The sequence below is a fragment of the Pocillopora verrucosa genome, chromosome 8 (assembly GCF_036669915.1).
Source record: "Pocillopora verrucosa isolate sample1 chromosome 8, ASM3666991v2, whole genome shotgun sequence".
In the NCBI taxonomy this organism is placed as follows: Eukaryota; Metazoa; Cnidaria; class Anthozoa; order Scleractinia; family Pocilloporidae; genus Pocillopora; species Pocillopora verrucosa.
Window position 1 is genome coordinate 6,406,355 of NC_089319.1, and position 27,973 is coordinate 6,434,327.

General features: G+C 37.6%; 4 protein-coding genes across 5 annotated transcripts; 2 read left to right on the forward strand and 2 right to left on the reverse strand.

Annotated features, from left to right (window-relative positions):
* Positions 1 to 229: 229 nt before the first annotated feature.
* Positions 230 to 4,384, reverse strand: LOC131769819 (hemagglutinin/amebocyte aggregation factor). The gene is made up of 5 exons (XM_059085546.2): positions 4,244 to 4,384; positions 2,369 to 2,753; positions 1,701 to 1,877; positions 1,239 to 1,434; positions 230 to 557 (listed from the first exon to the last, which is right to left on the reverse strand). Exons 2-5 carry the CDS (start codon positions 2,742 to 2,744, stop codon positions 479 to 481), a joined length of 828 nt encoding a protein of 275 aa, XP_058941529.1. The 5' UTR covers positions 2,745 to 2,753; positions 4,244 to 4,384; the 3' UTR covers positions 230 to 478.
* Positions 4,385 to 6,422: 2,038 nt separating this feature from the next.
* On the forward strand, positions 6,423 to 7,393 carry LOC131769867 (adenosine receptor A3-like). The gene has a single exon (XM_059085595.2). The coding sequence runs from the start codon at positions 6,438 to 6,440 to the stop codon at positions 7,311 to 7,313; it is 876 nt and encodes a 291-aa protein (XP_058941578.2). The 5' UTR covers positions 6,423 to 6,437; the 3' UTR covers positions 7,314 to 7,393.
* Positions 7,394 to 8,012: 619 nt separating this feature from the next.
* On the reverse strand, positions 8,013 to 17,115 carry LOC131769824 (uncharacterized). 2 transcript variants are annotated; one of them, XM_066171083.1, is made up of 5 exons: positions 17,046 to 17,115; positions 15,512 to 15,892; positions 14,875 to 15,045; positions 14,042 to 14,228; positions 8,013 to 8,073 (listed from the first exon to the last, which is right to left on the reverse strand). In XM_066171083.1, exons 2-5 carry the CDS (start codon positions 15,873 to 15,875, stop codon positions 8,013 to 8,015), a joined length of 783 nt encoding a protein of 260 aa, XP_066027180.1. In that variant the 5' UTR covers positions 15,876 to 15,892; positions 17,046 to 17,115. The 2 variants fall into 2 exon arrangements, with proteins under 2 accessions (XP_066027180.1, XP_058941534.2); XM_059085551.2 differs by lacking the exon at positions 8,013 to 8,073 and adding an exon at positions 13,098 to 13,722.
* Positions 17,116 to 19,968: 2,853 nt separating this feature from the next.
* Positions 19,969 to 27,891, forward strand: LOC136283098 (uncharacterized). The gene is made up of 2 exons (XM_066171339.1): positions 19,969 to 19,984; positions 23,018 to 27,891. Exon 2 carries the CDS (start codon positions 23,023 to 23,025, stop codon positions 25,684 to 25,686), a length of 2,664 nt encoding a protein of 887 aa, XP_066027436.1. The 5' UTR covers positions 19,969 to 19,984; positions 23,018 to 23,022; the 3' UTR covers positions 25,687 to 27,891.
* The last annotated feature ends 82 nt before the right edge of the window (positions 27,892 to 27,973 follow it).

The window sequence follows — 27,973 nt, forward strand, 5'->3', positions numbered from 1 at the left end:
TTCATTCAATGACTAATGACGAGTGCAACGAGGCACTTACCCCTGCCGGGCAACCTTCCCCCTTCCTTTCCCACCCCTACCCCTCCCCACTTCCACCATCTAAGTACCCACAAAATGGTTTTGACATCGAACCAGCTGGGAAGGCACAACAGCCCAAGACTTCTAGTGACCTTGTATTAGGTTTGTTTTATGCCAGTCCCAATTGTGGTTAACGCACTCATTTTCCAACTTGTTTGAAAAAATACGTAGTTTTATTTTACCACACATTCCACATATTTTACAGACAAAGTTAATACAGTACAACAGGAGGAAATTACGCCGTCCAAACTTATGTTACGAAAAACTACTTTTTTTGTCGTGTAGCTTGATAATTTGCTTCTCACTATTATAATACTAAAAACTACTTTCAGTGGTCTGCCAACACAGAAAAAGAGACAAGTTATTGTTGCTAATAATGTCGGTCACGTGGGATTTGCCGTCAGTTCTCGATGACTTCTTTTTTCTCAGGTTGAGACATTTGCACTGACTTGCAGTAGTCGATCTTCCATGTCCTGTCCCTGTGATAGAAAAGGAACGTGAAATTCGGTTAGATTGCTACTATTACGCACCGATAAATTTTCAGTTCCATTTCCGCTGATAAAAATCTAAGATTCTATTGGTTTAGCCCTATTGCTCCGCGTGATTGGTCGAGACAATTTGCAGGACCCTCTCAACCAATCAGATGGAAAACCAATTGTGATTTGCAGGGGCTTCAAATGGTACCTTGAAAAATTGTGGGTCTCACCAACTTTTTATTCGATTTCGAATAGTCGAAATCTCGAAAGCCTTTTCCATGGATCTCAAGTTCTCATATTTCTCCCAGACCTCTGTCAAAGGATGGCTGGATTAGCCCAGAGTTGTCGTCGGGAGCGAAGAAAGTCGTGATAGCGTTACAGTTTGAAAATAATGCATTGGAGAGGCTGATGTATCAACAAAACGAACTTAAATAGGGAATCCAATTAGAAGGAGTCATGAGGCCTAAATGTTTAGTCGCTCTCGTATTTTCGAACCGGGATCTCGGTGTCTCTTGAGTTTCGGGTTTCACCATTGGCCACCTTGCTTCTGTATTCTCGCGCTTCAGGCAGTTTGCTTTTTTTCCCGTCTTCTTTGAGTACGTACTTTACTTTAGGTGTGATATTTACAATTGAAATGGGGTCCACATGGTGTGAACCAGTTAGTAGTTTAGTAAGTGTTCTAACCTCTTGTAATAGTGAAAGCAGCTGGAAATGCCAGTGATATAATCTCGCTTGTCTCTATCGACCTTAAACTCTAAGTTTTCTCCGGCCTTGTTCAGTGTGGGGGACTGGTGACAAGCTTCATGGTCAAATCTTCTGTCATTGCAACATTTAAACTTGTAGCGCCGATCTCCCACTGGAAAATATTCGGCTTTCACACCTATTTATGAAAAATAAACCAAAATAATACACAGTTAATAATTATAATAATGATAATTTTTCTTCTAACAATACGACGTTCATTTGCACCCTTGAAACTTCTCCCCCAGGCAACCCCGTTCCGGCTGAGTTATTGCTTTGTAGTAAGTGTTTCGCTTCACGTTGGGTAACGGTGTAAGACTCTGTCTAGTTTGTGAGAGCAGTAATTGTCATGTTTCATAGGAAAATATCGACAACCATTCCGAGAGGTCTACGAAGCGGCCTTACCTGCTACGAAACCATGATTCGGACAGTTAAAAAAGATTCCATCTCTTACGTCATTGGCGAAATTGTGTTCCCAGAAGCAGTGTTCATAAGAGGCCTCGTTATACCCACAACCGAACGCCCAGATACGGTCATGATGGCATTCACTGTAGTCGCTCTTCATGTAGATCAATGTCTGGCCTGAAATATCGAAATGATAGTAATGAGATACTTGTAGCAACTATTTAATCATTAGATATCGTGTATATGATTATGGTCAGAATATAAACTTAGCTAGGGGAAACAAGAATTTCAGCTGGCTCGATGATCTTCAATCAGCGACACCTGGCGATGGTTTTTGCGTATCCTTTGCGAGCCAGAAACTTCCTAGACAGTCGTTAACGCTCTTCGTTGTACTCCGTTGACAACTTTTCTTTCTTCATTCTCTTTTTCTTTACATTTTTATTACTACATTATCGTTATTGCTACTATTTTTATCGCCTTGCGTTCGCACTCGCCAAATCCCTCGCGGCTGTTATATCTAGATCTCTCGCGCAAAAGTTTATGATCTGTAAGAAAATAAGAGCTCTTTAAACATGCTATTTTCTTGTAATTTTGGAGAAGGGATTACTTACCATTCCAACTGCAAAAGGACTAGATCTGACCCTAATGCGCATGCGTAAATGCCTTACCTTTTGGACACTCGAAATCAAGAGATTTTGTCCACTCATTTGCCCACTGGACACCGTCTGGCCTTGATGAAGAACAAGGCACAGAAGTAGCTGGTGTTGGTGGCGGCGGTGGATGTGTGTGATGCGGCGGGTAAGGTCGACGCGATGGGTACCGACGTCTACGATATCCTTTTCTGTATCTAAACCTCCATCTCCAGCCGTGTGGATCGTTTTCGGGTCCAGGTTTCTTTTTGTCGTCTCCAGGGGCATTGGCAACCTTAGGATCTATGTCGAGAAGTAAGGAGCCTTCTGGGCTCTTTTTGACGTCAGTCCCTTTGCAACATACGCAGACGAGCCCCAGGACCACGACTAGTGTTAACAAAATAGCTCCGCGCATGATTTTATCCTGAAAATCGTAAATTTGACTGATCAGTGAAGAAAACTACATTTTCACTGCTCTCATTCAGTTTTGGCCTCAGAGGTTTAGCTGAGCTAAGTGCCCTAAAGGCATGGGAGTGAACGAATTTACATTGAGATCGACGTCGGTCGATGTCGCTCTGCGCCCCTCAGCGCGAGTTCGACGCTACTCTACGTCGAAAAACATTTTCAGATCTTTACTTTGCCCAGATTTCGAGATGTTTGTGAGTGGATAGGGCTCTGAATGCATGGATATCGATATTTGCATATTTTTCATTAGTCTTACGCGCGCAGACAATTTTCATAAGTAACCTAAAGAATGATCTGTCAAGTCAAGATAAACACACCGAACCCATTTAAAGTTCATTTGAATTTAAATAGCAGCAATATTAAACTTCTGACAAATGCCTGACGGGAATTTAAGTGCATTCCTACGAAGGTTAGCTGGATCGTTTCTGCTTCACTGTTCTAATTTCTCTGAGAATTTAATTTTGTTTCCTTTCTCAAATTCACGCTGCATGAATAGAAATCTCTCCGGTGTGAAACTATTTAAAACTGATGCACAGCATGGCAGAGCTCTTTTTAAATTATTGTTTAACCAAAGTATGCTACGATTAAAAAAACAACATACCTATGTTGAAGAGTTAGACTTCATCACGAATTGAATTCGCGGCCATTTTTGAGCATTAGATATAACGTAGAAAGGAAGGGAGTTTTGAACTCTTTGAGACAGAGTGGCTTTCCAGCCTGTCTCTGACAAACTTAAGTTTACTCAAACATTTTATAATGAATAGAAGTTCAAGAATTTAATACTTGGAAAGACAAAAATTTGAAATGATTTATAGCTTTGTGTTACCTGTATTTTTTGCAATTTACCTTAGTGGAGAAACGAATTACAACACGTCTTAGAATGGAATCTAGATTTAGGACTATACATTCATTAAAATAGTGTTAGATGCTTGTAAGTGTCGTGGAATTTCAATTATTTATTTCCCTTTAAATCTTAGATCTTGATCCCTCGACAGTAAAAGACGATGAATTTGTCATTTCTGGGGTGCCCTCAATCGCAAAATTTAAGACTCCACGCAAAATGAACGAGATAAAGCTACAAATAAACCATTCTGGATGCCAAGAACACACCGCGCGCATCAGACAGAACTGTTGTACTCTCAGGGGACAGAAGAATGAATGTTAGAGGGCAGTTTAAAATACGATTTCCCTTTTCTTTAGCATTTCTTTACGTCATCCCAAGATTATATTAATTGCTTGTGGCTAGGATATTTCAACTCCACATCCATTTAAAAAAGGTACCAGTCGAGAGTAGATTAAAACTGAGGTGACACACCTTACTGATGGAAACACATGCAGAAGTGCGGCAAACTCTGCTCGAGTGTTGGCAAAAAACGACGGAGCTGCACCACCAGATAGAAATTGGTAAAGATAAAAAGTGATCAGAGCCTTTCAGAGGTTTAAACTTACCTTTCTCAACTAGATACCGAAGCAGTGTACGAAACTGCGATGTTCGAGATCCTTTATAAATCTGACTTAGCGACAGATCCAGGCTTCACCAGATCAGAAGATTGCGGCGACCGCCTACGTAATTGTGTAATAGTTTACGTATCTCTATGGTACAAATATTGATTTGAAATGTTTATAAAGCAAACACTTGCTACATACCTTATAATTACTTTTCTCTTTTAAAAGTGCCAGGCCTTGGGGTCACTTGTTTAACCGATGGATTTTCACTCGAAAGTGTTTTCTTTTTATGGAAACTTTTTTAAAATTTAATTTTTCGCAATTTTTCAGTTACCTTTCAATTGAATTGACAAAAATAAAGATAAACGTGCCGACAAATATGTGTTAGAAAAAGAGAAATCTGAAAAATCTACTGCAACTTGGTTCTTGCGGTTCTTGATTAATTCGCTTTTTGATTAAGCAAGAGAATTACACTCCCTTGTAAGAGACCGTTTGCCTTTCATGCTATTCAGGTAGTTTTTTTTGTTTCTACTACTGAACCTTTAATTACACCTTAACATCAGTATGCATATTCTCCATACTGTCCTCCATACATTACCTAAGGTGTGAGCAAGGAGAATTTGTTTGACAATCAGGAACTTCCTAGGCTTAATATGTGATTCATGAGTGACATTGTAAGGAGAAATTAGATGTTAGGGTCAATGAGCTTTCATTGACTTTTCCATTTCTCTAATTGGTCATTACTAATGATTGCATTGGTATTTAGTTTAATGAAACTATGCTCAGTCCTGATACCAAAAAGAATTCAAATCGGATGAGTGTGTCGTAGGAAAAAATTTGTCACTGAAAGAAGAGAAAGAGGAGTTCCATAGATATTTGTCAACTTATGAGGAGTTGTCCATAAAGCGCAATAAAGAGTTGTTCACCTACCCCTCCCCTCACCCAACATTGACCCTGACTTATTAATAGTTGACTATTGTTGGGTTAGGGGAGGGGTAGGTGCCCAGTTGCACAGAGACTGACATTAATCCTTTCAATCTTCATCCTGATAATATACATGAAAGAATCACTCGCTTCTGATTGGCTGAAACGAGCGCATTTTTAAAGTAACACGAATGCAAAGTTGTAGCACGAGTCCAAATTACAAATGTCTGTCTTGAATTTATGTGATCTTTTTCTATGTAAATTATTAATTAGTAATAACATGAATTGAGCGCAATTTGGTGTAAATAAACAGCCCATGCAGTTTTGTTGTGCTTGAAAAATTTACTGGTGCCTATTTAAACCAAATTGCTTTTGAATTCATATCAGTACCTATACTAACAGCAGAACAAATTAAAATAAAATTACCCAACTAAATGACAAGCGGCTTTTATGTAAATTATATGAGAATGTAATTGAGAAATATGACTCATCTGGCTTATTCTAATTACGACTTTCATGATCGACAGCATCATCCATGTTTTGACGACCGGTAAAACTTCCTTAGTCTTAAGTTGTAATGTATTTGACCAGTCTGCGTTTGGAAGCAAAAAGAACCTCTTTACTTTTAATATTCGGCTTTAATCTGATCCACGATACACGAGAAATTCCTTCTTTTTGTTTTGTTTTTATGTAAATATATCAATGACCACCTTTTTTCTCCTTTTCGTTTATTTTTACCTTGTTTTATTCTTGCGGCCAATCTATGATGAAAATAAAGACTTGTAACACGGGGAATGATATCACAAAAGGAAAGATTGGAATCACATCGAGTAATATCAAGGCATTATTATTCATATCCTCTACTTTCAGCTCTTATAAGCTCTCGGCATTACATAATAGCGACAAGCTGCCAGCTTTAGTAAAATAACTGAAAATTAAAATTTGTTTCAAAAGTTAGTTTATATGCCAAATGTCTGGTATATCACATCCCTTACTTAGAAAGTCTCGTGAATTATTACCTGTAATACGTAGAGTGCAAGCACTCACGCAATTTTGTGACGTCTGAAGAAAACATATGATGTTCACAACTGAATGCCTTACCTCATTGTGTATTAATTAACGGATTAATTAAGAAAGCGTTTCAACCAGCTGGTTATGTGCTAAGATTATTTTATCTAGTTTGAGATCGGCAGGGAGACCGGCAGTTAACCGCGGAATTTTTCATACAAACGATCACTTGAAGTCCAGAAAATTATCTATAACTCAGTGAAGAATGATAAATATTGAAGTGCCATCCACTTCAGGGCTCATCGTGAACGTCGCCTTGAACGTCTTTTCTGCATTTACAGCGATCGTTTTCAATAGCATAACGATACAAGCTATAAAGAAAACTTCCTCTTTACCAAATCCTTTGAAAATATTACTGTTGAGTCTTGCTCTTTCTGATCTTGCTGTTGGTTTAGTCGCTCAACCATTGTGGATTGTAAACATTTTGAGGAAAAAGGATACCGAAGTGTTATGGATCATCCAATCTGCACTCGCCAACGCTTCGTTCCTCGGTATCATGGCCCTGAGCGTGGATCGATTTCTAGCAGTTCATCTTCATCTCAGATATCGGGAACTTGTGACTTACAAGCGCGTTCTTCGTCTGGCAATCTTAACATGGGTGTTGAGCGCTCTCCTTTCATCCATATGTTGTTTGGTCACTGAAAATTTGAACCCGTTTATGAACATCACAATCATCGTCTGGAGTCTTTGCCTAATTTTCTTGACTGTTATCAGCTGCAGACTTTACTTTGCAGTAAGAGTCCATACAAAGCAGATTCAAGCTTCACAGTTAAATCAAACAGCACTTAGTGATGAACTGGCAAATGCCTCTAGGCTGAGGAAATCCTCAGTAAGCTCATTTTATGTAAATTTTGTGTTTTTAGTTTGTTATTTGCCATTCTTTTGTAGTCTTATTAACGGGATTTTCTTCAAGAAGGCAGCCTTTACGAACAGCCAAATTTGGCAGGAACTGTTTCTTTTGTCTCGAACACTAATGTTTATAAATTCTTGTCTAAATCCTGTTATTTATTGCTGGAGAATGAGAGACATCCGACACGCTATCAAGGACATACTGAGAAATACATGTACATACAAAAGATAGAAGACTTAATTGCGAATAACCAAGGCAGAACATTGCAAGTTACTTACCAGTTCATCTAGATCTACATAAGATCTTCTTTAAGTTTTTCTTCTCTCTTTTTTTTTTTCTAGTGCGAGCTCAAATAACTCTTTTACTTTGAAAAGGTCTCAGTTTCATCTAATAACAAATGAAAAGTACAGAGAGAGCGGATTAAAAAGGCTCGAAGCACGACTCTTGATCGAGTGCGTGTGTAACGGAAAACTTTTTGTCATTGGATATAATTTATAGTTGTTCTGATCAGAACAGTAAGTGTGGAAATGATAGATTGAACTGGTGAGAATTTAAGGTCTATAACTTAAGTATGAACTGTAGTGTTTAGCCTCCATTGACGACTTTTTGTTAAGTTCTTTTAGTTACAACCACAAATGGATCTAGAAAAGCCTCGTTGATTACAAATGATATTTAATAGAAATACTACGCTTGTGATCTGTAACTCAAGGTCTACAACGGTATTTTCTCTGTGTTTTTCAAAATTACCACTCTATTCTTTAATGTAGTTTTCTAGATGTAATCAACTAAAAGTCAGGTTTTTCTGATCCACCGTGAGTGGATCAGAAAAACGTGACTTTTTGCAAGCTGTTTTGTTCACATGTAAAGTAATGATTCCTGAGCTTTTCATGATTCACTGGTGTGTTTACTGGACCGGCTTTCAATGGCCTACTAGTTCTTCTTAGACTTCTTGTATTTCAGTGTGCAACTTTTCACCTTCCAGCGGCGATAACTGAAGATGCAAAATAGTTTAAAACAGTAACATCCGACAACTAACACACTGGCATCAGACGCTGCGGTTTATAATTACTGGAAAACGGGTCATATTGCATTCCCCCCCCCCCATGGTTTCTACCCCTCCTTTAAAATGCTCTTTCTTGTTTCAAGGGGGCGTATATTGGAGAGATTTGAGTTTTTCAAGTCAAACGTCCGATGGGAATATTTTTTCCTTAGCATGATCGAAACTAACCCTCATTTGTCTTTCCCTATTTTGAGCTTTCACTTAAGTCTGTTTCAAATAGCTAAGAGCTTTTCACTTACTTGAAATGGAAATCACTTTTGATTCCTGACAAATAAAATCTTCTTTTGCTCCGAAACACCAAAATTCCGTAAGGGTCGTTCAAATACCCACTCCACTTGCATTTCTTTTTTGTGTAGTTTGGGTTATGAGAGCACTGAAATTTGAAGCGGCGGTCCCTGTAAATGTTATAATTGTAAATGCTGCTAATACCTTAAAAGTAAATGAGAAACGCATCAAGATTGTAATAACAGGTAAACAAAACGGACAAGAAATTAAATTGAAAGCGACCTTGACAGCAATAAACAGTACTTAGGCAGCAACGAAAAGAACGCCTGAAAAAAATTCAGGCCTGTACGGAATTTAAACCCATGACCTGTACGATACTAGTGTATTGCTCTACCAACTGAGCTAACAGTTATGTAAGTTCTTAATAAACTCATGAAGTGATGAATCAATCATTGTAAATATATTAAAGTCATACATATGAACTTTGGTTTTGAGAAACGAAATTGAAGGCGATCCTGGTCAGACAAACCGGCAGTGCTTTGTTTGGGGACAGATCGTGACTGAGCATCGTAGTGGGATTTACCGGCGAGTAATATTGAAAACGAAAATGAAGGGATTTATCAGTAAAACTGAGACAAAAAGCATTTATATTTCCCTTTATGACCCTATAATCACCTCAGCATACTTATTTAATGCGACGATCGGAGACAATTTTGTACTCTGATTGATTGAGAACGTGGCGGGAGTTTTCTGGACCAATCAGAGAGTTTCGTAAGGGCAGAACCATGACAAAGTGTGATTACTTTCACCACTCTGAAAATTGCGCTTGAACTAAAAATTCTCTCGTACCCGTTACGAAACCATTGTAAGGACACTCATACTCAAAAGATACTTGAAAAGAAGTGACATAATTCGGCCACTTTGTGACGGGAATTTAAGCCCATTTCTACGACGGTTAGCTGGATCGTTTCTGCTTCACCGCTCTAATTTTCTGATAACTTAATTTTATAAACTGTCTCAAATTCATGCTGCATGAAAAGGAATCTCTCCGGTGTGAAACTATTTAAAACTGATGCACAGCTTTACAGAGCTCTTTTTAAATTATTATTTAAGCAAGGTATGCTACGATTAAAAAAAACAACATACCGATGTTGAAGAGTTAGACTTCATCACAAACTGAATTCGCGGCCATTTTTGAGCATTAGATATAACGTAGAAAGGAAGGGAGTTTTGAACTCTTCGAGACAGAGTGGCTTTCCAGCCTGTCTCTGACAAACTTAAGTTTACTCAAACATTTTGTAATGAGTAGAAGTTCAAGAATTTAATACTTGGAAAGACAAAAATTTGAAATGATTTATAGCTTTGTGTTACCTGAATTTTTTGCAATTTACCTCAGTGGAGAAACGAATTACAACACGTCTTAGAATGGAATCTAGATTTAGGACTATACATTCATGAAAATAGTGTTAGATGCTTATAAATGTCGTGGAATTGCAATTATTTATTTTCCCTTTAAATCTTAGATCTTGATCCCTCGACAGGAGAAGACGATTAATTTATCATTTCTGGGGTGCCCTCAATCGCAAAATTTAAGACTCCACGCAAAATGAACGAGATAAAGCTGCAAATAAACCATTCTGGATGCCAAGAACATACCGCGCGCATCAGACAGAACTGTTGTACTCTCAGGGGACAGAGGAATGAATGTTAGAGGGCAGAGTTTAAAATACGATTTCTTTTTTCTTTAGCATTTTTTTACGTCATCCCAAGATTAATTGCTTGTGGCTAGGATATTTCAGCTCCACATCCATTTAAAAAAGGTACCAGTCGAGAGTAGATTAAAACTGAGGTGACACTCCTTACTGATGGAAACACATGCAGAAGTGCGGTAAACTCTGCTCGAGTGTTGGCGAAAAACGACAGAGCTGCACCACAAGATTAAAATTGGTAAAGGTAAAAAGTGATCAGAGCCTTTCAAACTGAACCCTTCAACTACACCTTAACATCAGTATGTATATTCTCCATACTGTCTTTCATACTTTCCCTAAGGCGCTAACGAGTAGAATTTTTTTAACAATCAAGAACTTCCTAGGTTGGTGATCATTTCCTTTACTCTCGTGACCTTAATGCGTGATTTATGAGTGACATTGTAAGGAGAAACTAGATGCTACGGTTAATGAGCTTTCATTGACATTTTCCACTTCCCTGATTGGTCATTACTAATGACTGCATTGGTATTTAGTTTAATGAAACTGCTCAGTCCTGATACGAAAAAGAAGTCAAATCAGGTGAGTGTGTCGTAGGAAAAAATTTGTCCTGAAAGAAGAGAAAGAGGATTTCCATAGATATTTGTCAACTTACGAGGAGTTGTCCATAAAGTGCGATAAAGAGTTGTTCATCTAAACCCTCCCCCACCCCAACATTGACCCTGACTTGTTAACAGTTGACTATTGTGGGGTTAGGAGAGGCGTAGATGCGCAGTTGCACAGAGACTGACATTAATCCGTTCAATTTTTATCCTGATAATACATGAAAGAATCACGCGCCTCTGATTGGCTGAAACGAGCGCAATTTTCAAGTAACACGAGTGCAAAGTTGTAGCACGAGTGCAAATTACAAATGACGCGCGCGCTCATAAAATTTCGTCTGTCTTGATTTTATGTGATCTTTTTATATGTAAATTATTAATGAGTAATAATATGAATTGAGTGCAATTTGGTGTAAATAAACAGCCCATGCAGTTTTGTTGTGTTTGAAAAATTTACTGGTGCCTATTTAAACCAAATTTCTTTTGAATTCACATCAGTACCTATACTAACAGCAAAACAAATTTAAAGAAAATTGCCCAAATAAATGACAAGCGGCTTTTATGATATGTAAATTATATGGGAATGAAATTGGGAAATACGACTCATCTGACTTATTCTAATTACGACTTTCATGATCGATAGCATCATTCATGTTTTGACGACTGTTAAAACTTCCTTAGTCTTAAGTTGTAATGTATTTGACTAGTATGCGTTTGGAAGCCAGAAGAACCGCTTTATTTTTAACATTCGGCTTTAATCTGATCCGCAATACATGATAAATTCCTTCTTTTTGTTTTGTTTTGTTTTGTTTTTTTTCACTTTTTCAACAACTTTTTTTTTGTATGTAAATATATCAATGACCACCTTTTTTTCTCCTTTTCGTTTATTTTTACCTTGCTTCATTCTCGCGGCCAATCTATGATGAAAATAAAGACTTGTAACACGGGGGATGATATCACAAAATTAAAGATTGAAATCACATCGAGTAATATCAAGGCATTATTATTCATATCCTATATTGTCAGCTCTTATAAGCTTTTGGCGTTACATACTAGCATGTACAAGCTGCCAGCTTTAATAAAAGTTTTGAAAATTGAAATTTTTTTTAAAAGTCAGTTTACATTCCAAATGTCTGGTATATCACATCCCTAACTTAGAAAGTCTCATGAATTATTACCTGTAATACGTAGGGTGCAAGCACTCACGCAGTTTTGTGACGACTAAAGAAAACAGATGATGTTTACCACAGAATGCTTTACCTCATTATGTATTAAAAGCGGATTTATTAAGAAAGCGTTTCAACCATCTGGTTATGTGCTAAGATTAGTTTATTTAGTTTGAGATCGGCAGGGAGACCGGCAGTTAACCGCGGAATTTTTCATACAAACGATCACTTGAAGTCCAGAAAATTATCTATAACTCAGTGAAGAATGGCAGATATTGAAGTGCCATCCACCTCAGGGTACATCGTGAACGTCGTCTTGAACGTCTTTTCTGCATTAACAGCCATCGTTTTCAACAGCATAACGATACAAGCTATAAGGAAAACTTCCTCTTTACCAAATCCTTTGAAAATATTACTGTTGAGTCTTGCCTATTCTGATCTTGCTGTTGGTTTAGTCGCTCAACCATTATGGATTGTTACCCTTTCGAGGGAAGAGGACACCGAAGTGTTATGCATCATCCAATCTGCACTCGCCAACGCTTCTTTCCTCGGTATTATGGCCCTGAACGTGGACCGATTCTTAGCAGTTCATCTTCATCTCAGATATCGGGAACTTGTGACTTACAAGCGCGTTCTTAGTCTGGCAATCTTAACATGGGTGTTTAGTGCCCTCCTTTCATCCATTTGTCGTTGGATCACTGAAGATTTGAGCGAGTTTATGAACATCACAATCATCGTCTGGAGTCTTTGCCTAATTTTCTTGACTGTTATCAGCTGCAGACTTTACTTTGCAGTAAGAGTCCATACAAAGCAGATTCAAGCTTTACAGTTAAAGCAAACAGCACTGAGTGATGAAGTGGCAAATGCCTCTAGGCTGAGGAAATCCGCGGTAAGCTCATTTTATGTAAATTTTGTGTTTTTAGTTTGTTTTTTGCCATACTATTGTAGTCTTATCAGGAAATTCTTCAAGTCGGAAGCCTTTGTGAACAGCCAAATTTGGCAGGAACTGTTTCCTTTGTCTCGAACACTAATGTTTATGAATTCTTGCCTAAATCCTGTTATTTATTGCTGGAGAATGAGAGACATCCGACACGCTATCAAGGACATACTGAGAAATACATGTACACACTAAAGATAGAAGACTTAGTTGCGGATAACCAAGGCAGAACATTGCAATTACTTACCAGTTCATCTAGATCTACATAATATCTTCTTTAAGTTTTTTTTTTTCCTTTTTTTTTTTCTCTTGTGCGAGCTCAAAATAACCCTTTCACTTTAAAAAGGTCTCATATTTATCTAATAACAAATGAAAAGTACAGAAAGAGCGGATTAAAAAAGCTCGAAGCACGACTCTTGATCGAGTGCGTGTGTAGCGGAAAACGTTTTTTCATTGAGACAGGATATAATTTATATTTCTTCTGATCAGAACAGTAAGTGTTAAAATGATAGATTGAACTGGCGAGAATTGAAGGTCTATAACTTAAGTATGAACTGTAGTGTTTAGCCTCCATTGACGACTTTTTGTTAAGTTCTGCTAGTTACAACCACAAATGGATCTAGAAAAGCCTCGTTGATTACAAATGATATTTAATAGAAATACTACGCTTGTGTCCTGTAACCCAAGGTCTACAAGTATTTTCTCTGTGTTTATCAAAATTACTCCTCTATCCGCTATTCTTTAATGTAGTTTTTCTAGATGTAATCAACTAAAAGTCAGGTGACGTGACTTTTTGCAAGCTGTTTTGTTCACATGTAAAGTAATGATTCTTGAGCTTTTCATGATCCACGGTGTTTTTACTGGACCGGCTTTCAATGGCTTATCAGTTCTTCTTAGACTTCTTGTATTTCAGTGTGCAACATTTCACCTTCCAGCGGCGATAACTGAAGATGCAAAATAGTTTAAAACATTAACATCATACACCCAACACACTGGCATCAGACGCTGCGGTTTATGAATAATGGCAAACGGGTCATATTGCATTCCCCCTCCCCTCTTCCCATGGTCTCTACCCCTCCTTTAAAATGGTCACCTCTTTCTTTTCTCAAGGGGGCGTATATTGGAGAGATTTGAGTTTTTCAAGTCAAACATCCGATGGGAATATTTTTTCCTTAGCATGATCGAAACTTACCCTCATTTGTCTTTCCCTATTTTGAGCTTTCACTTAAGTCTGTTTCAAATAGCTAAGAGCTTTTCACTTACTTGAAATGGAAATCACTTTTGATTCCTGACAAATAAAATCTTCTTTTGCTCCGAAACACCAAAATTCCGTAAGGGTCGTTCAAATACCCACTCCACTTGCATTTCTTTTTTGTGTAGTTTGGGTTATGAGAGCACTGGAATTTGAAGCGGCGGTCTTTGTAAATGTTATTGTAAATGCTGCTAATACCTTAAAAGTAAATGAGAAACGCATCAAGATTGTAATAACAGGTAAACAAAACGAACAAGAAATTAAATTGAAAGCGACCTTGGCATCAATAAACAGTACTTAGGCAGCAACGAAAAGAACGCCTGAAAAAAAATTCAGGCCTGTACGGAATTTAAACCCATGACCTGTGCGATACTAGTGCAGTGCTCTACCAACTGAGCTAACAGTTATGTAAGTTCTTAATAAACTCATGAAGTGATGAATCAATCATTGTAAATATATTAAAATCATGTATATGAACTGCGGTTTTGAGAAATGAAATTGAAGGCGATCCTGGTTAGACAAACCGGTGGTGCTTTGTTTGGGAACAGATCGTGACTGGGCATCGAAGTAGGATTTACCGGCGAGTAATATTGAAAACGAAAATGAAGGGATTCATCAGTAAAACTGAGACAAAAAGCATTTTTATTTCCCTTTATGACCATATAATCACCTCAGCATACTTATTTAATGCGACGATCGGAGACAATTTTGTACTCTGATTGATTGAGAACGTGGCGGGAGTTTTCTGGACCAATCAGAGAGTTTCGTAAGGGCAGAACCATGGCAAAGTGTGACTACTTTCACCACTCTGAAAATTGCGCTTGAACAAAAAATTCTCTCGTACCCGTTATGAAACCATTGTAAGGACACTCATACTCAAAAGATACTTGAAAAGAAGTGACATAACTCGGCCACTCTGTGATCTTGCACGCTCTATTGTCCCTGCACTCAAATGCCCAAAGTCTATCACCACTTGCTGGATTGTACGAGGCTGTGATCACACTGATGGACTTTCCTGGAAAATGTATTTAAATGATCCGAATGTTGTGACTGAATGAAGCAGGTATTATTTGTCATGTGATGGATACCGCCGTGATTTAATTAAACATGACTCCGATTTTAACCCTTAAACTCCCATGAATGACCAAGACAGAATTTCTCCTCACAAAGTGCTTCCAATATCAAGTACACAAGTAATGAAAATAAAGAAAAATATCATTTAAGTGATTATTAGTTGATCCAATACAAAATTCTCCGAACTAACATCATAAGAATTGTATGTCAGACAGTAAGGAGAATTACTGATAAGATCTTGGGAGTGAAAGGGTTTAGGGCTCGATTTCAGAGTGAGTGTCAGTAGGGGCTGAAAGTTTGATTCCTCAACTGAAATAAAGTAATCATTTATTGAGTCGGTGTAAGAAATAAGGGAATCTGGTTTGATTTCTCGCAAAAAGAAAAGAAAGAGGTATGTTTAATATTACCTGGCGGGCAAATGAACTGAAGCGGTCCATAACCATTGTTGTTATTGTTATTGTTGTTATTGTTATTGTTGTTATTGTTGTTATTGTTATTGTTGTTATTGTTATTGTTGTTGTTATTGTTGTTACAAACCACACGTTTTACCAATCCCCAATTGTTGTTATTGTTGTTGTTGTTATTGTTGTTGTTATTGTTGTTGTTGTTATTGTTGTTGTTGTTGTTATTGTTGTTGTTGTTATTGTTGTTGTTGCAAACTATCCGCTTGAATTTTGATTTGCCTTCGTCTTTAGCTGATGTCTCTGCAGAAGCCAGCAGGATCGATAGGAATCCAGCCACGACGAGAACGAAGGAAATAGAACGAGCCATGACAGCAACCGGCTAATCTGCATGAAAATCGCGATACGTTTAAGTTAATATACTTGATTCGTTTAAGTTATGTGAACATGAAGTGTTCAAAGAGCCAAGCAGTGCTTGAAATAACGATGCCAATGTAGAAAGACTAAAGGAATAAAAAGGATCGGAAAAGGCGCTGAAGGTGAGAGCACATTTTAAGGACAATGACCCCTTTAGTGTTGTGCCTTCCTACAGGATCTCTTGTATTTCTTTTTCATCTTCGGCCCAAGAGGCCCGCTAATCTTTGTCATATATTGACAATCTGTTTTTGAATTAGGCAAACACCTGTCAGGTGCTTATCCCAACTTATTAGCTGTAACAAATTGATTAAACAAGTGTCTCATTCCACAAATTCTAAGATCACTTAAGGTGCTGCTTCCGATTTTTTTAACTAGCATATTGCGTCATCTTAGCTTTCTAAATACCTTCGTTGTTGTATATATCGCTCTTTAATTGGTCTATAGAACTAAATTTTTTATTCCGTTTCAACACACGTATTTCTTGCTAGTAGAGTTATTTTTCAGCTCTCCTAATTTGTCTCGTCAACTCTACACCCGTACGAATCAGAAAAATTGAATAATGACTAGAAAAGTTTGAAGAGTGATGTGCCTTTTCTCTGACGAGCTTCATTGAAAACCGCGTAAAATGCATACGGTTTTGCATGGGGTTATAGCATAATTCGTTTAGTTCGATTCTTGTAAGCGTCCTACGAGCAGTGTGGTCCATTTATGGCCTAATGTTTTCCTGTTTCTGCCGCGTAGAGCAGAAGCGCGGAGTATACCTCGTTCTCCCAGATGCTATACTCAAATGATCCCGTAGCACTTTCTCAAATTCCTTGGCAATTTTTCTGCGTCTATTTACACCCAAGACTGGGGGAAAAGCACCAGTCAATCTTAACTCTAATGGTTTTCAAAGTGTTGCTTAGCCACCAGGGTGCCTGTCTTTCATCATACCCAGTCCAGCGAGAACTGACTTGATTGTTTTGAGTGCAGTATCGGTAGAGGTCACGGCGGCTTAAGTCACTTACCACAGTGCAGGGATTCTGGGTCATTTGGGACAAATTTAATTCGTTTGCACCCAATGCTTAGCTCCATGTTCTCAGGTAGATGCCGGAAGGGATTTTAAAAACCCGTTTTTACGTACCTTTGCAAAAGCAGCTGTTAAACTGAAAACCTCTGCAGTCAAAAAAAGAATACTTCTGAACTTGACCACGAAATTATCTAACTTAATTTCATTATTTCCAGTTTTGAATTTTATTGTCATATGCAAATGACACGCATTCTCTGTAGGTACACATTATGTTATGGGTAAACAAGGCAAGGGCTTTCAGTTCATTGACACAAGTTTGCGAAAGTTTCTGGCGGACCACCTTCCATGGTAAAGTAACCATTTGTTTAAACCATGTCATTGTTTAAACAAATGAAAAAACAGAAATATACGAACGGATGTTCTATTAACAAACAAAGAAAGGAATCATATCAAACTCATGGGGTACAAATGGTCTTAACATAAATGTAGTGACCACGCCCACTTCAACACCCCACTCAAATCGAGTGTAATTTTCGAATGTTTTACCATCGCGCGGATTCTCTACGGAAAAAGCACTCAATGTACCTCTGAAATATTAAACTATAATATTGTGGCTTTCTATTTCGCTAATTTTCTAACTTGAAGGTAAAGTTTTTCTCTCGTCATTTTTACCTTTTCTCCGAACGGTTGCGTGAAATTAACAAGGCGTTTTTAATCAAAACATGACCGAGCGAAGGGTCTCGGGCGATATCTGTTTTACGCGGGTGCAAATTAAAAATGTACCGCCAGAATCAAAAAGAGGAACAAATTTACTTTGTTTTGATATCTAAAGTGTCGAACAAAAAGCTGATTTATCTTCGTCAAATGGCGTTTCAAAACAGCTGTATCTTCCTCCTTTTGATTTTTTCCTGTTTTGTAAGCGTGAAAGCTGTAGGAGAGGGATCGGGAAACTCAGAAAGCACTTCGGGAATTAATCTGCCATCGTTTACTTACAAGATAAACAAGTAAGATTTTTGAAGTTCGTTGAAGTATGAAGTCTAAATAAATGCCTTTTTTAAGCTTGTTTGCTGGATTTTTCGTACACTTCCCTCATTAATTTTTCGTTTCAGCTTACTAATCTATACTATTTCAAGGCAATGTAAAGACGAAGATGGAGAACCAAGAGTCGGTCCTTTCAACAATCGTAAACAAAGTTTTTGAGCAATTAGGTATACGAGGTGTAATAATCAATAGCCGCATATCAGAAGTCTTTAGAAAGACAGTATTGTGTCTTCAGAAAGCTGTCAAGAAAGCTAGTGATCGTGGCGGAAGGCAATTAAATGCACTTCATAAGCAAGTTGGAACGGGCCCTCGGTATCGATTTAATATCATATCGATCTCAATATCATACAGTTTTGTATATTTCTTCCGTGGATTCGCCTTTTTAACGAGGGTTTATGTTGAGTAATTTTTATTCGGTTGTCTGTCATCGTCATCTATTAAGAGTGCAAGAAGCAGCATTTTGTCACCAATCGTTTTCATAAAGTTATTTCCGTTTATTATTGTCGAGTACCGAAATTTATTGATATTTAAAATGATAAACAACAAATTTTTAAGCGTCTTCACATTCATCAATTAACTCGGGATCAATTGTCGTCGGAGCAACAGCAACAGGAGCACTCGTTGTCGGTGGCTGCGTCGGCGGCTGTGTCGGTGGCTGTGTTGTGGTCGGCGGCTGTGTCGGTGGCTGTGTTGTGATAGGCGCCTTTGTTGTCGGAGCCTGAGTGACCGGAGCTGGAGTTTTAGGATTGGTGGGAATTCTTATTCTAATGGGCGGTATTCTAATTCTTGGTACTCGGATCCTGCCCCATCCATCAGTAGAACTGATCAGCACCCCAAGAACTGCAACAGTCGTGTAGACAATCAAAAACCTGCACATCGTCACCCTAAGAAAAAGATCACATTATTGATTTGTAGTAATATTTTTTTGTACGTAGTGATAACAACTTTGAAAAAGGATTTAAGCAAAATGGAACGCCAAAAGTATGTACGGCTGAGCCCTTCAAAATTCGATTACTACTAATAGTTTATATTAGTCATGTGAACAAAGAAACTTTGAAAGAAATAAAGCGATTAACATTGAAAAAAGAAACTCTCTGAATGCATATTTGTAAGGGTATAGCAGATCAGTGTTAGTAGTTTAGTGAATTTAGCAATTTTAAAATGCTTACACACCATCTTGTTTATTGAATTTTAGAGAAATTAAATCTGTAAAATAAGAAACCAGTCATTATTCAGTGGTGGGGGGGGGGAAGGGAGGAGGGGAAGGGGGGAAGGAGGGAAGGGGGAGGAGGGGGGGGGGAGAGGGCGGGAACTATAGAAATTGACGGCCAGTTAACTGCCAGTGAGGGACTATCAAAAGAATATTACAGAGCCTTACTGGGCGGTTGGGGAATCAGTTAAATTTCATTGCGGAACAATCCAATTCCTGCGACCCCCTCCTTCCCCCTTTACCCCCACCCCCACAGTCAATGAATACTGCTGACCGGTCCTCGATGGTCAAAGAGAGAGAGAGAGGGAGGGAGAGAGAGAGAGAGAGAGAGAGAGAGAGAGAGAGAGAGAGAGAGAGAGAGCTAGAGTGATCTGGGTATTTGCTACGTGGTTAGATTCTTGTGGGTATTTTCTACGGTACAAAATACCCATTGAGGGTTTTTGCTACGGTAGGAAATACCCATGTGGGTTTTTGCTACGGTAGGAAATACCCATGTGGGTATTTGATACGTTCAATGGGTTTTTGCTACGGTAGCCAATACTCATCTGGGTCTTTGCTACTCCCAAGTGGGTATTTGTTACCGTAGCAAATACTCAAAATGGGTTTTTGTTACCGTAGCAAATACTCAAAATAGGTATTTGACAAATTTTTTACCTATTTCAAGGTTTCATATTAAAGAAAACTATTTTTTTGGTTCTACGGTTTATTACCGAAGAAGTACATCATTAGCGGTCAGCGTTCACACACTTCAACTTTCGTTTTCGTGTTTCACGTGTTCGTCGATGACGGCAACTTTCAAACGGTAAGAAAATAAGATCAACATAGGTTTCTTGTTATATTTCGTCCCTTAAGCAAGTGGTTATCAACGAAATACGCTTTGCAAGCATCCAAGGTATAAGTGTCGATATATTTTTTACAATATTTGAGAAAAAAGCCGATAAACTTGAAGAATGATTGGCCTTCGTAATATCTTACATAATTATCGGTTTACTTATATTTAACTTCCAAATCATATAGATATGAATCGTAGAATGCATTTTTTCTGCTTTGTTCTAACAATGAAGTGGGTGAAAGCTCTTACTTAAAAAATAAAATTGCTTTTTATAAACAGAAATTCCCTTGATAGCAACAAAACATCGATCGATGTTTCAGGACTTTGGATAAGTTATTTTCGATGCTATTATTTATTGTGATCATCTCTTATCCTATTTCAATCCCTGTCAAATCATTGCAATCATCTCTTATGCTGTGTTGATCACTGTCAAATCATTTTAATCAACTGTTATGCTGTGTTGATCACTGTCAAATCATTCTAATTAACTGTTATGCTTTGTTGATCACTGTCAAATCATTCTAATAAACTGTTATGCTGTGTTGATTACTGTCAAATCATTCTAATCATCTGTTCTGCTGTGTTGATAAATTTCAAATCATTCTAATCAACTGTTATGCTTTGTTAATCACTGTCAAATCATTCTAATCATCTGTTATGCTTTGTTGAGCACTGTCAAATCATTCTAATCATCTGTTATGCCTTGTTGAGCACTGTCAAATCATTCTAATCATCTGTTATGCTGTGTTGATCACTGTCAAATCATTCTAATCATCTGTTCTGCTGTGTTGATCACTGTTAAATCATTTTAATCATATGTTATGCTGTGTTGATCACTGTTAAATCATTGCAATCATTTCTTATACTCTAGTGATCACTGTCAAATCATTCTAATCATCTGTTCTGCTGTGTTGATCACTGTTAAATCATTTTAATCATATGTTATGCTGTGTTGATCACTGTTAAATCATTGCAATCATTTCTTATACTCTAGTGATCACTGTCAAATCATTCTAATCATCTGTTCTGCTGTGTTCATCACTGTTAAATCATTTTAATCATATGTTATGCTGTGTTGATCACTGTTAAATCATTGCAATCATTTCTTATACTCTAGTGATCACTGTCAAATCATTCTAATCATCTGTTCTGCTGTGTTCATCACTGTTAAATCATTTTAATCATATGTTATGCTGTGTTGATCACTGTTAAATCATTGCAATCATTTCTTATACTCTAGTGATCACTGTCAAATCATTCTAATCATCTGTTCTGCTGTGTTCATCACTGTTAAATCATTTTAATCATATGTTATGCTGTGTTGATCACTGTTAAATCATTGCAATCATTTCTTATACTCTAGTGATCACTGTCAAATCATTCTAATCATCTGTTCTGCTGTGTTCATCACTGTTAAATCATTTTAATCATATGTTATGCTGTGTTGATCACTGTTAAATCATTGCAATCATTTCTTATACTCTAGTGATCACTGTCAAATCATTCTAATCATCTGTTCTGCTGTGTTGATCACTGTTAAATCATTTTAATCATATGTTATGCTGTGTTGATCACTGTTAAATCATTGCAATCATTTCTTATACTCTAGTGATCACTGTCAAATCATTCTAATCATCTGTTCTGCTGTGTTCATCACTGTTAAATCATTTTAATCATATGTTATGCTGTGTTGATCACTGTCAAATCATTCTAATCATCTGTTATGCTGTGTTGATCACTGTCAAATCATTCTAATCATCTGTTCTGCTGTGTTGATCACTGTCAAATCATTTTAATCATATGTTATGCTGTGTTGATCACTGTTAAATCATTGCAATCATTTCTTATACTCTAGTGATCACTGTCAAATCATTCTAATCATCTGTTCTGCTGTGTTCATCACTGTTAAATCATTTTAATCATATGTTATGCTGTGTTGATCACTGTTAAATCATTGCAATCATTTCGTATACTCTAGTGATCACTGTCAAATCATTCTAATCATCTGTTCTGCTGTGTTCATCACTGTTAAATCATTTTAATCATATGTTATGCTGTGTTGATCACTGTTAAATCATTGCAATCATTTCTTATACTCTAGTGATCACTGTCAAATCATTCTAATCATCTGTTCTGCTGTGTTGATCACTGTTAAATCATTTTAATCATATGTTATGCTGTGTTGATCACTGTTAAATCATTGTAATCATTTCTTATACTCTAGTGATCACTGTCAAATCATTCTAATCATCTGTTCTGCTGTGTTGATCACTGTTAAATCATTTTAATCATATGTTATGCTGTGTTGATCACTGTTAAATTATTGCAATCATTTCTTATACTCTAGTGATCACTGTCAAATCATTCTAATCATCTGTTCTGCTGTGTTGATCACTGTTAAATCATTTTAATCATATGTTATGCTGTGTTGATCACTGTTAAATCATTGCAATCATTTCTTATACTCTAGTGATCACTGTCAAATCATTCTAATCATCTGTTCTGCTGTGTTGATCACTGTTAAATCATTTTAATCATGTTCTGCTGTGTTGATCACTGTTAAATCATTGCAATCATGTGTTATGCTGTGTTGATCACTGTTAAATCATTTTAATCATCTGTTCTGCTGTGTTGATCACTGTTAAATCATTGCAATCATGTGTTATGCTGTGTTTATCACTGTCAAATCATTCTAATCAACTGTTATGCTTTGTTGATCACTTTCAAATCATTCTAATCATCTGTTATGCTGTGTAGATCACTGTTAAATCATCTGTTATACTCTGTTGATCACTGTCAAATCATTGTAATCATGTTATACTGTGTTTATCACTTTCAAATCATTGAAATCATCTTTTATGCTGTGTTCATCACTGTCAAATCATTTTAATTATCTTTTATGCTGTGTTGATCATTGTCAGATCATTCTACTCATCTGTTATGCTGTGCTAACCATTGTCAACTCTATCATTGAGATCAGTTTTCTATTTGTTTGTATTATAGTAACCATGGAAGGTAGTTCTGAAATAAGGAAAAAGTCTCGGGAATCTAAAGTGTGTTCGAGATGTGGGAAATCAGTTATAAATTTATCTCGTCATCAGAAGGATGTACATAAAGTGAATAAGATTTTTCGTCAGGTAGATGTATATATAAATGGAAACAAGAAAGCGCCTAATAGGAAGATAAAGTTTTGTCCGTTATCTCCATGCAAGCATTCAAAGAAAGGTGTCTTTCAACTTCATCATCATTTACAGTCAAATATCCACAAGCTTAATCCCAACTCAAACCAATACTTAGATGCGCTTAAATCTGCTCCGAGAATTGGGCTTCAAGAGCTACGAGATCACATTGCCAAGAGAAAGAAATCCAAAGCAAAGAGCGCCACAACTAAAGATGGTCCTAAAAAGAGAAAAATCGAATCAAAATCACCTGTACGTGGAAAGGCCGCAAAAAGGGTGAAATTTTACAAGGGTGACAAGGAAAATGAGTATAGTTTGGTGAATAGAATCGAAGCTGAGGAAGAAATTGAAAATGACTCGGATGATCAATTATTAGAAAATCCTGAAGGAGAAGCAACTATCAGCAGAAACGTGAGTAACCCTGGGCACCTCGCACCGACCTCCTCCAATAGTAATGCAGAGGAGCGCAAACTACATAATGAAGAAAGTTGTGAATCAAAGGTAAGAGAGACGTACAATGATGATGACAGCAAATTAGAGTATGATCAGCAAGTTGATAAAGTGGAACACAAGCTACATAATGAAGAAAGTGGAGATTCAGGCAATGATCATGACAGTAATTTGGAGTATGAAAAAGTAATGGATCAAATGGAATCAAAGGTAGGTGATACACATGATGACCATGACAGCGATTTGGAGTATGATCAACTTGTGGATAACGTGTGGAAAAGAAATGAAGAGTGCAAGAAGCGAAGCTTTAAACAGTTAGTGTCTATGATGTCCTCCCAGTGTGAAAGCGATGCCGAGCTATCTGAAGAGTTAAACAACCGCAAAAATGCTGACCAAGTAATCCAACCACCTCAACCACCAGTGACGGCTGGTAATACCAAATCTAGTGAAATAGTTATATGCGACAGTGAAGAAGAGGAAATTTTAGACCCAAACTATCACCCTTCCCTGGACTCCGAATCAGAGTGTAGCACTGGAAGCTTGTCAGATAACTGCTCGTTGCAAGAAAGGGATGACATTTTAACTGATTTCGTGGAAAACGTAGATAATCTCGATTTTCTTCGTGTGGAACCAGAATGGAAGAGCGTGGTTGATGTTGTTTTTGAAAGAAAAAAGAACGCTGGTAATACTGACTCCCAAAGCAATCTTTCACAAGGTAAAGTGCCTAAGGAAGTTATGAATGATGATGAATCATCAGTATACGATAGCGATGATGATGATAATGACGACTGTCTTGAAGAGATGGAAGATGATGTCAGTTTTGAAGACAATGATAGTAGTGATGACAGCCCACTGCTTAACGAGTTTCATTCCTGGTTGATAGACGTAGACGGGGGTTATCGCTGCGCAAAAGTGGCTGGTCAGTACAAGTCACAGGTAAAACGCATCATGAAAGTTCTTTCAGAAGATTTCCCTCAAGCAGCAAATGAAATAGATCTTGTTACTGTCGAGGGGCATGACGGAGTGGTAATGTTGAGGAAGTGGTTGGGTCAACTATCTGAGGAGTATCAACCTGGAACCATTAGATCATACCTAATGAGCCTTAGGCTATTCCTTAAATTCCTTGTGCAAGAAGAGAAAGGGCAAGATAGATTAGACACACTTCATGCAAGGAGAGATCTTTTAACTTCGTGGTCATCTGCTCAAAGAAAGAAGGTGCTGAAAAGGAAATTAGAGAAACATGACATGGACTTTGCAAAACTCCTTTCTAGCGAAGATCTATATAAAGTGTCAAATGGACAACAGCGAATAAACATAATTAAAGCGCTTGGAACAGCTGCGGAGAAAAGCAAAGCTTGTGGAGAACCTGTGCTGGTCAACGATCAGACCTTTTGCGAAGTAAGGGATTGGCTGATTACAAGATTAATAATTGACAACTCCGGAAGAAGTGGTATTGCAGCAAATATAACAGTGGAGGAATTCAAAGATGCTAAACTGTACGCTGGAGAAGAAGATGGAGAGAGATACCGCGTATCAGTTAAGAATCACAAGACAGGAGGTGTTTATGGGGCAGCCATTGTATGGTTTCATGCTGATGTTTACAATCTGGTGAATACGTATATCTCAAGGGTGAGGCCTAAGTACGTCAAAGATGCCACAGATAACATGTTCGTTTCAACCAATGGCGTTAAACTTACTTCATCGCAAGTATCCACGTGTCTGACTCGTACATTTCAAAGGGAGGGTGTGAAGTTTCACGGTCGCATCTCCGCAACCTTGATAAGAAAATCTCTGGCATCAGGAGTGCATGTCCATTTGCCTGAAGATCAAGAACAACTGGCTGCCCTTGCACAGCACAAACCTCAAACACAAGCTCAATATTACCGCATCAATGACAAAGTTAGAGAAACAGATATTGGGCGTCGTGCTGTCAGAAAATTTATCACCATGAACTGCGCAAAGACAGAGGTAAGTACTCTTATAATGCATACCAATCGTAGTAATTTGAATAACAATTGGCATACGAATTCTGATTTCTTTTAGGTATCAATAATTCCTGCCGAGTGGACCGAGGAAGAGACCTCAAAACTTCAAGATTTATTCAAGTCTGAAATTGAGACTGGTAACATAACTGAAAACATTGTCAGAGATAAACTTGGTGCTTCCAACCTGTTGGAAACACACTCCATGAAGGCAATTGTGTTGAAAGTGAGAAGGCTTCGATCAGAATTTACCAAAAACTTAGAACCACCAACTGAAGTTGAGTCTCCTGAACAGAAGATAGAACGGTTTATGTCTTCCAGAGCTCCATCCATCGCATCTGAATCTGCAAAGCCATCATGGAGTAAGTTCACCGATGAACAAACAGACCATCTCCTATCGTTAACTCAGGATATGATTGAAAACAACGCAGTAAAAAGAGAGGTCGTTTGGGAACGGGTGATAAATGATGAGAAAGCATGGAAAACCGGGTTGGTCTTCGGAACCGATGATGAGGAGCTTCTTTTGAGGCAAAAACAACGTTTGGCGGACAAGGTACGAAAAGAAGTCAAACGTCAAAAGATGAAGAGAAAGTAGTAGTTTGATCCTGTGGTTCTTGCATTATATTTGAACATTAGTTGACATTGAACATTTCTTGTCTTTATGTATTCAGGGTTACAACATAATTGAGTCCTATATTGTTAACATGTTATTTTCTTTAACCGTTTGCCAGTCATTTTATGGTTGATCGTTTTATTTCAAGTAAGTCAATATTCCCTAAAAAGGCCGATTTACACAATGCAATTTCTTCGTGTGTTAAGGTTCGAACGACAAGTCATAGGGTCGTGTACGACCTGACGAATGACCGTTTATATGGTATGATTCGGGTCACATGCATCAAGTCATATACTACAATCGCATCGTGGAAATCGGCCTTAAGAGTCATATACTACAATCGCATCGTGGAAATCGGCCTTAAGAGTCATAGAATTTGTCTTGGTGACTGATGTGTGTAGGACATCGACTTCTATGAAAAAGATTTAACTTGTCTTGGTCTTGTTGCGAGGTGTTATAAAGTTGAATTTTTCATAAAGCAAAAGTTGTCGTTTAAAAACTTAGCTCCAAGTGATAAAGCTTATATCTGGAATTAAAAGAGTTTACTTTGAGACTCGTTGTCATGAACCTGCAATATATTGTCTTTTTAAGTGCAGTTCCAGTTGAGATTTTGTGGAAGTTTCATGACGTTTTCGAAAAGTTTAGGGTGAAGTCACTAAGCCCGTGAAATACATATTAGACTAACACACTTTATTAACCACTAATTTCGTTGTTTCCTTTAGTGTCTATTGAACTATTACATGTTAACAGTTAAATATTTTTTTATGGGTTTAACTTTACCCTAGTGCAACTTTTGTCGTCATAATAGAGCGATATCGCATAACCCCCTTCCTAAATATTGGTGTTTTATTCTAAATGAGCCAATACAAAGATAACATTAGAATACTTAAGACTTTATCTATTGTTGTCTTTCTACGATGTCCATTAACCTTTAACTAATATCCACTTGCTTTTAAAAATATTTATATCGCTCTGTAAACCTCACAAACCGGTGAAATTGCAGCTAAAATCGCCATTGTCATAGAGCTTTAAGGATGATCAACACGCACGCCCAAACTTGTATGCGAGCTGTCAATAGGATATGTATATGTAATCGCATGGGTCCTCGGGCAATTAAGGATTAATTTCACGCGTATTTCCAAACTTTGAAAACACCAGTGAAATTAATCCTTAATTGCCCGAGGGCACTTGCGATTTCTTGTTTATCACATAAAGGGCAAAATTATCGCGGGAATCCATTCACGCGCGACGTTATTCTTTTAGGAAGCCCGTTCAATGCCGCGACATTGCTCATTTTTTCCTCTTGTCTTTGCCCATTGTTGGAAAATGTTAGTCCAGTAGTCCGTACTTCTTTTTGTGTTTTTGTGCTCACTTGTGTTTAGTAGTTCCTCAATAAACTCTTCAACAAAATGGGAAGCCATTGTTGCAGAAAATTTTAATCGGCAACAAATCTAAGCAATAACTTCATTACAAAGCAACTTTAAACCAATCAAGATCAAGTAATCATGCCCTTTTGATTACCAAAAGTACCCTCGTGATTAAGAAAAAATGCCCTCTGTCTCAGCCAATCAGCACTTAGTAATTTTGCCCTGTATGTGATAAGCTACATAAAATGGGAATTTGCTAGGTGTAGAGTTTTGCTCATAAATCCAATTAACAGCAATAAAATCTATCGAAAAACCAGTGGCCATGTTTGTAAAGTAAAGCGTCATGTCTCTTCTGAAAATTAGCCGTT

What these genes read in the sequence shown, in the direction of transcription:
- LOC131769819 (XM_059085546.2), bottom strand. Translation starts at nt 2,744, where the DNA reads ATGCGCGGAGCTATTTTGTTAACACTAGTCGTGGTCCTGGGGCTCGTC. An exon ending in TGATTTCGAGTGTCCAAAAG is followed by an intron (nt 1,878 to 2,368) that starts GTAAGGCATTTA and finishes TCGATATTTCAG; the next exon opens with GCCAGACATTGATCTACATG. An exon ending in TGCTTTCACTATTACAAGAG is followed by an intron (nt 558 to 1,238) that starts GTTAGAACACTT and finishes TTTCTATCACAG; the next exon opens with GGACAGGACATGGAAGATCG.
- LOC131769867 (XM_059085595.2), top strand. Translation starts at nt 6,438, where the DNA reads ATGATAAATATTGAAGTGCCATCCACTTCAGGGCTCATCGTGAACGTC.
- LOC131769824 (XM_066171083.1), bottom strand. Translation starts at nt 15,875, where the DNA reads ATGGCTCGTTCTATTTCCTTCGTTCTCGTCGTGGCTGGATTCCTATCG. An exon ending in TTACAATGGTTTCATAACGG is followed by an intron (nt 14,229 to 14,874) that starts GTACGAGAGAAT and finishes TTTACTTTTAAG; the next exon opens with GTATTAGCAGCATTTACAAT. An exon ending in AAAAGTGATTTCCATTTCAA is followed by an intron (nt 8,074 to 14,041) that starts GTAAGTGAAAAG and finishes TTGCATCTTCAG; the next exon opens with TTATCGCCGCTGGAAGGTGA.
- LOC136283098 (XM_066171339.1), top strand. Translation starts at nt 23,023, where the DNA reads ATGGAAGGTAGTTCTGAAATAAGGAAAAAGTCTCGGGAATCTAAAGTG.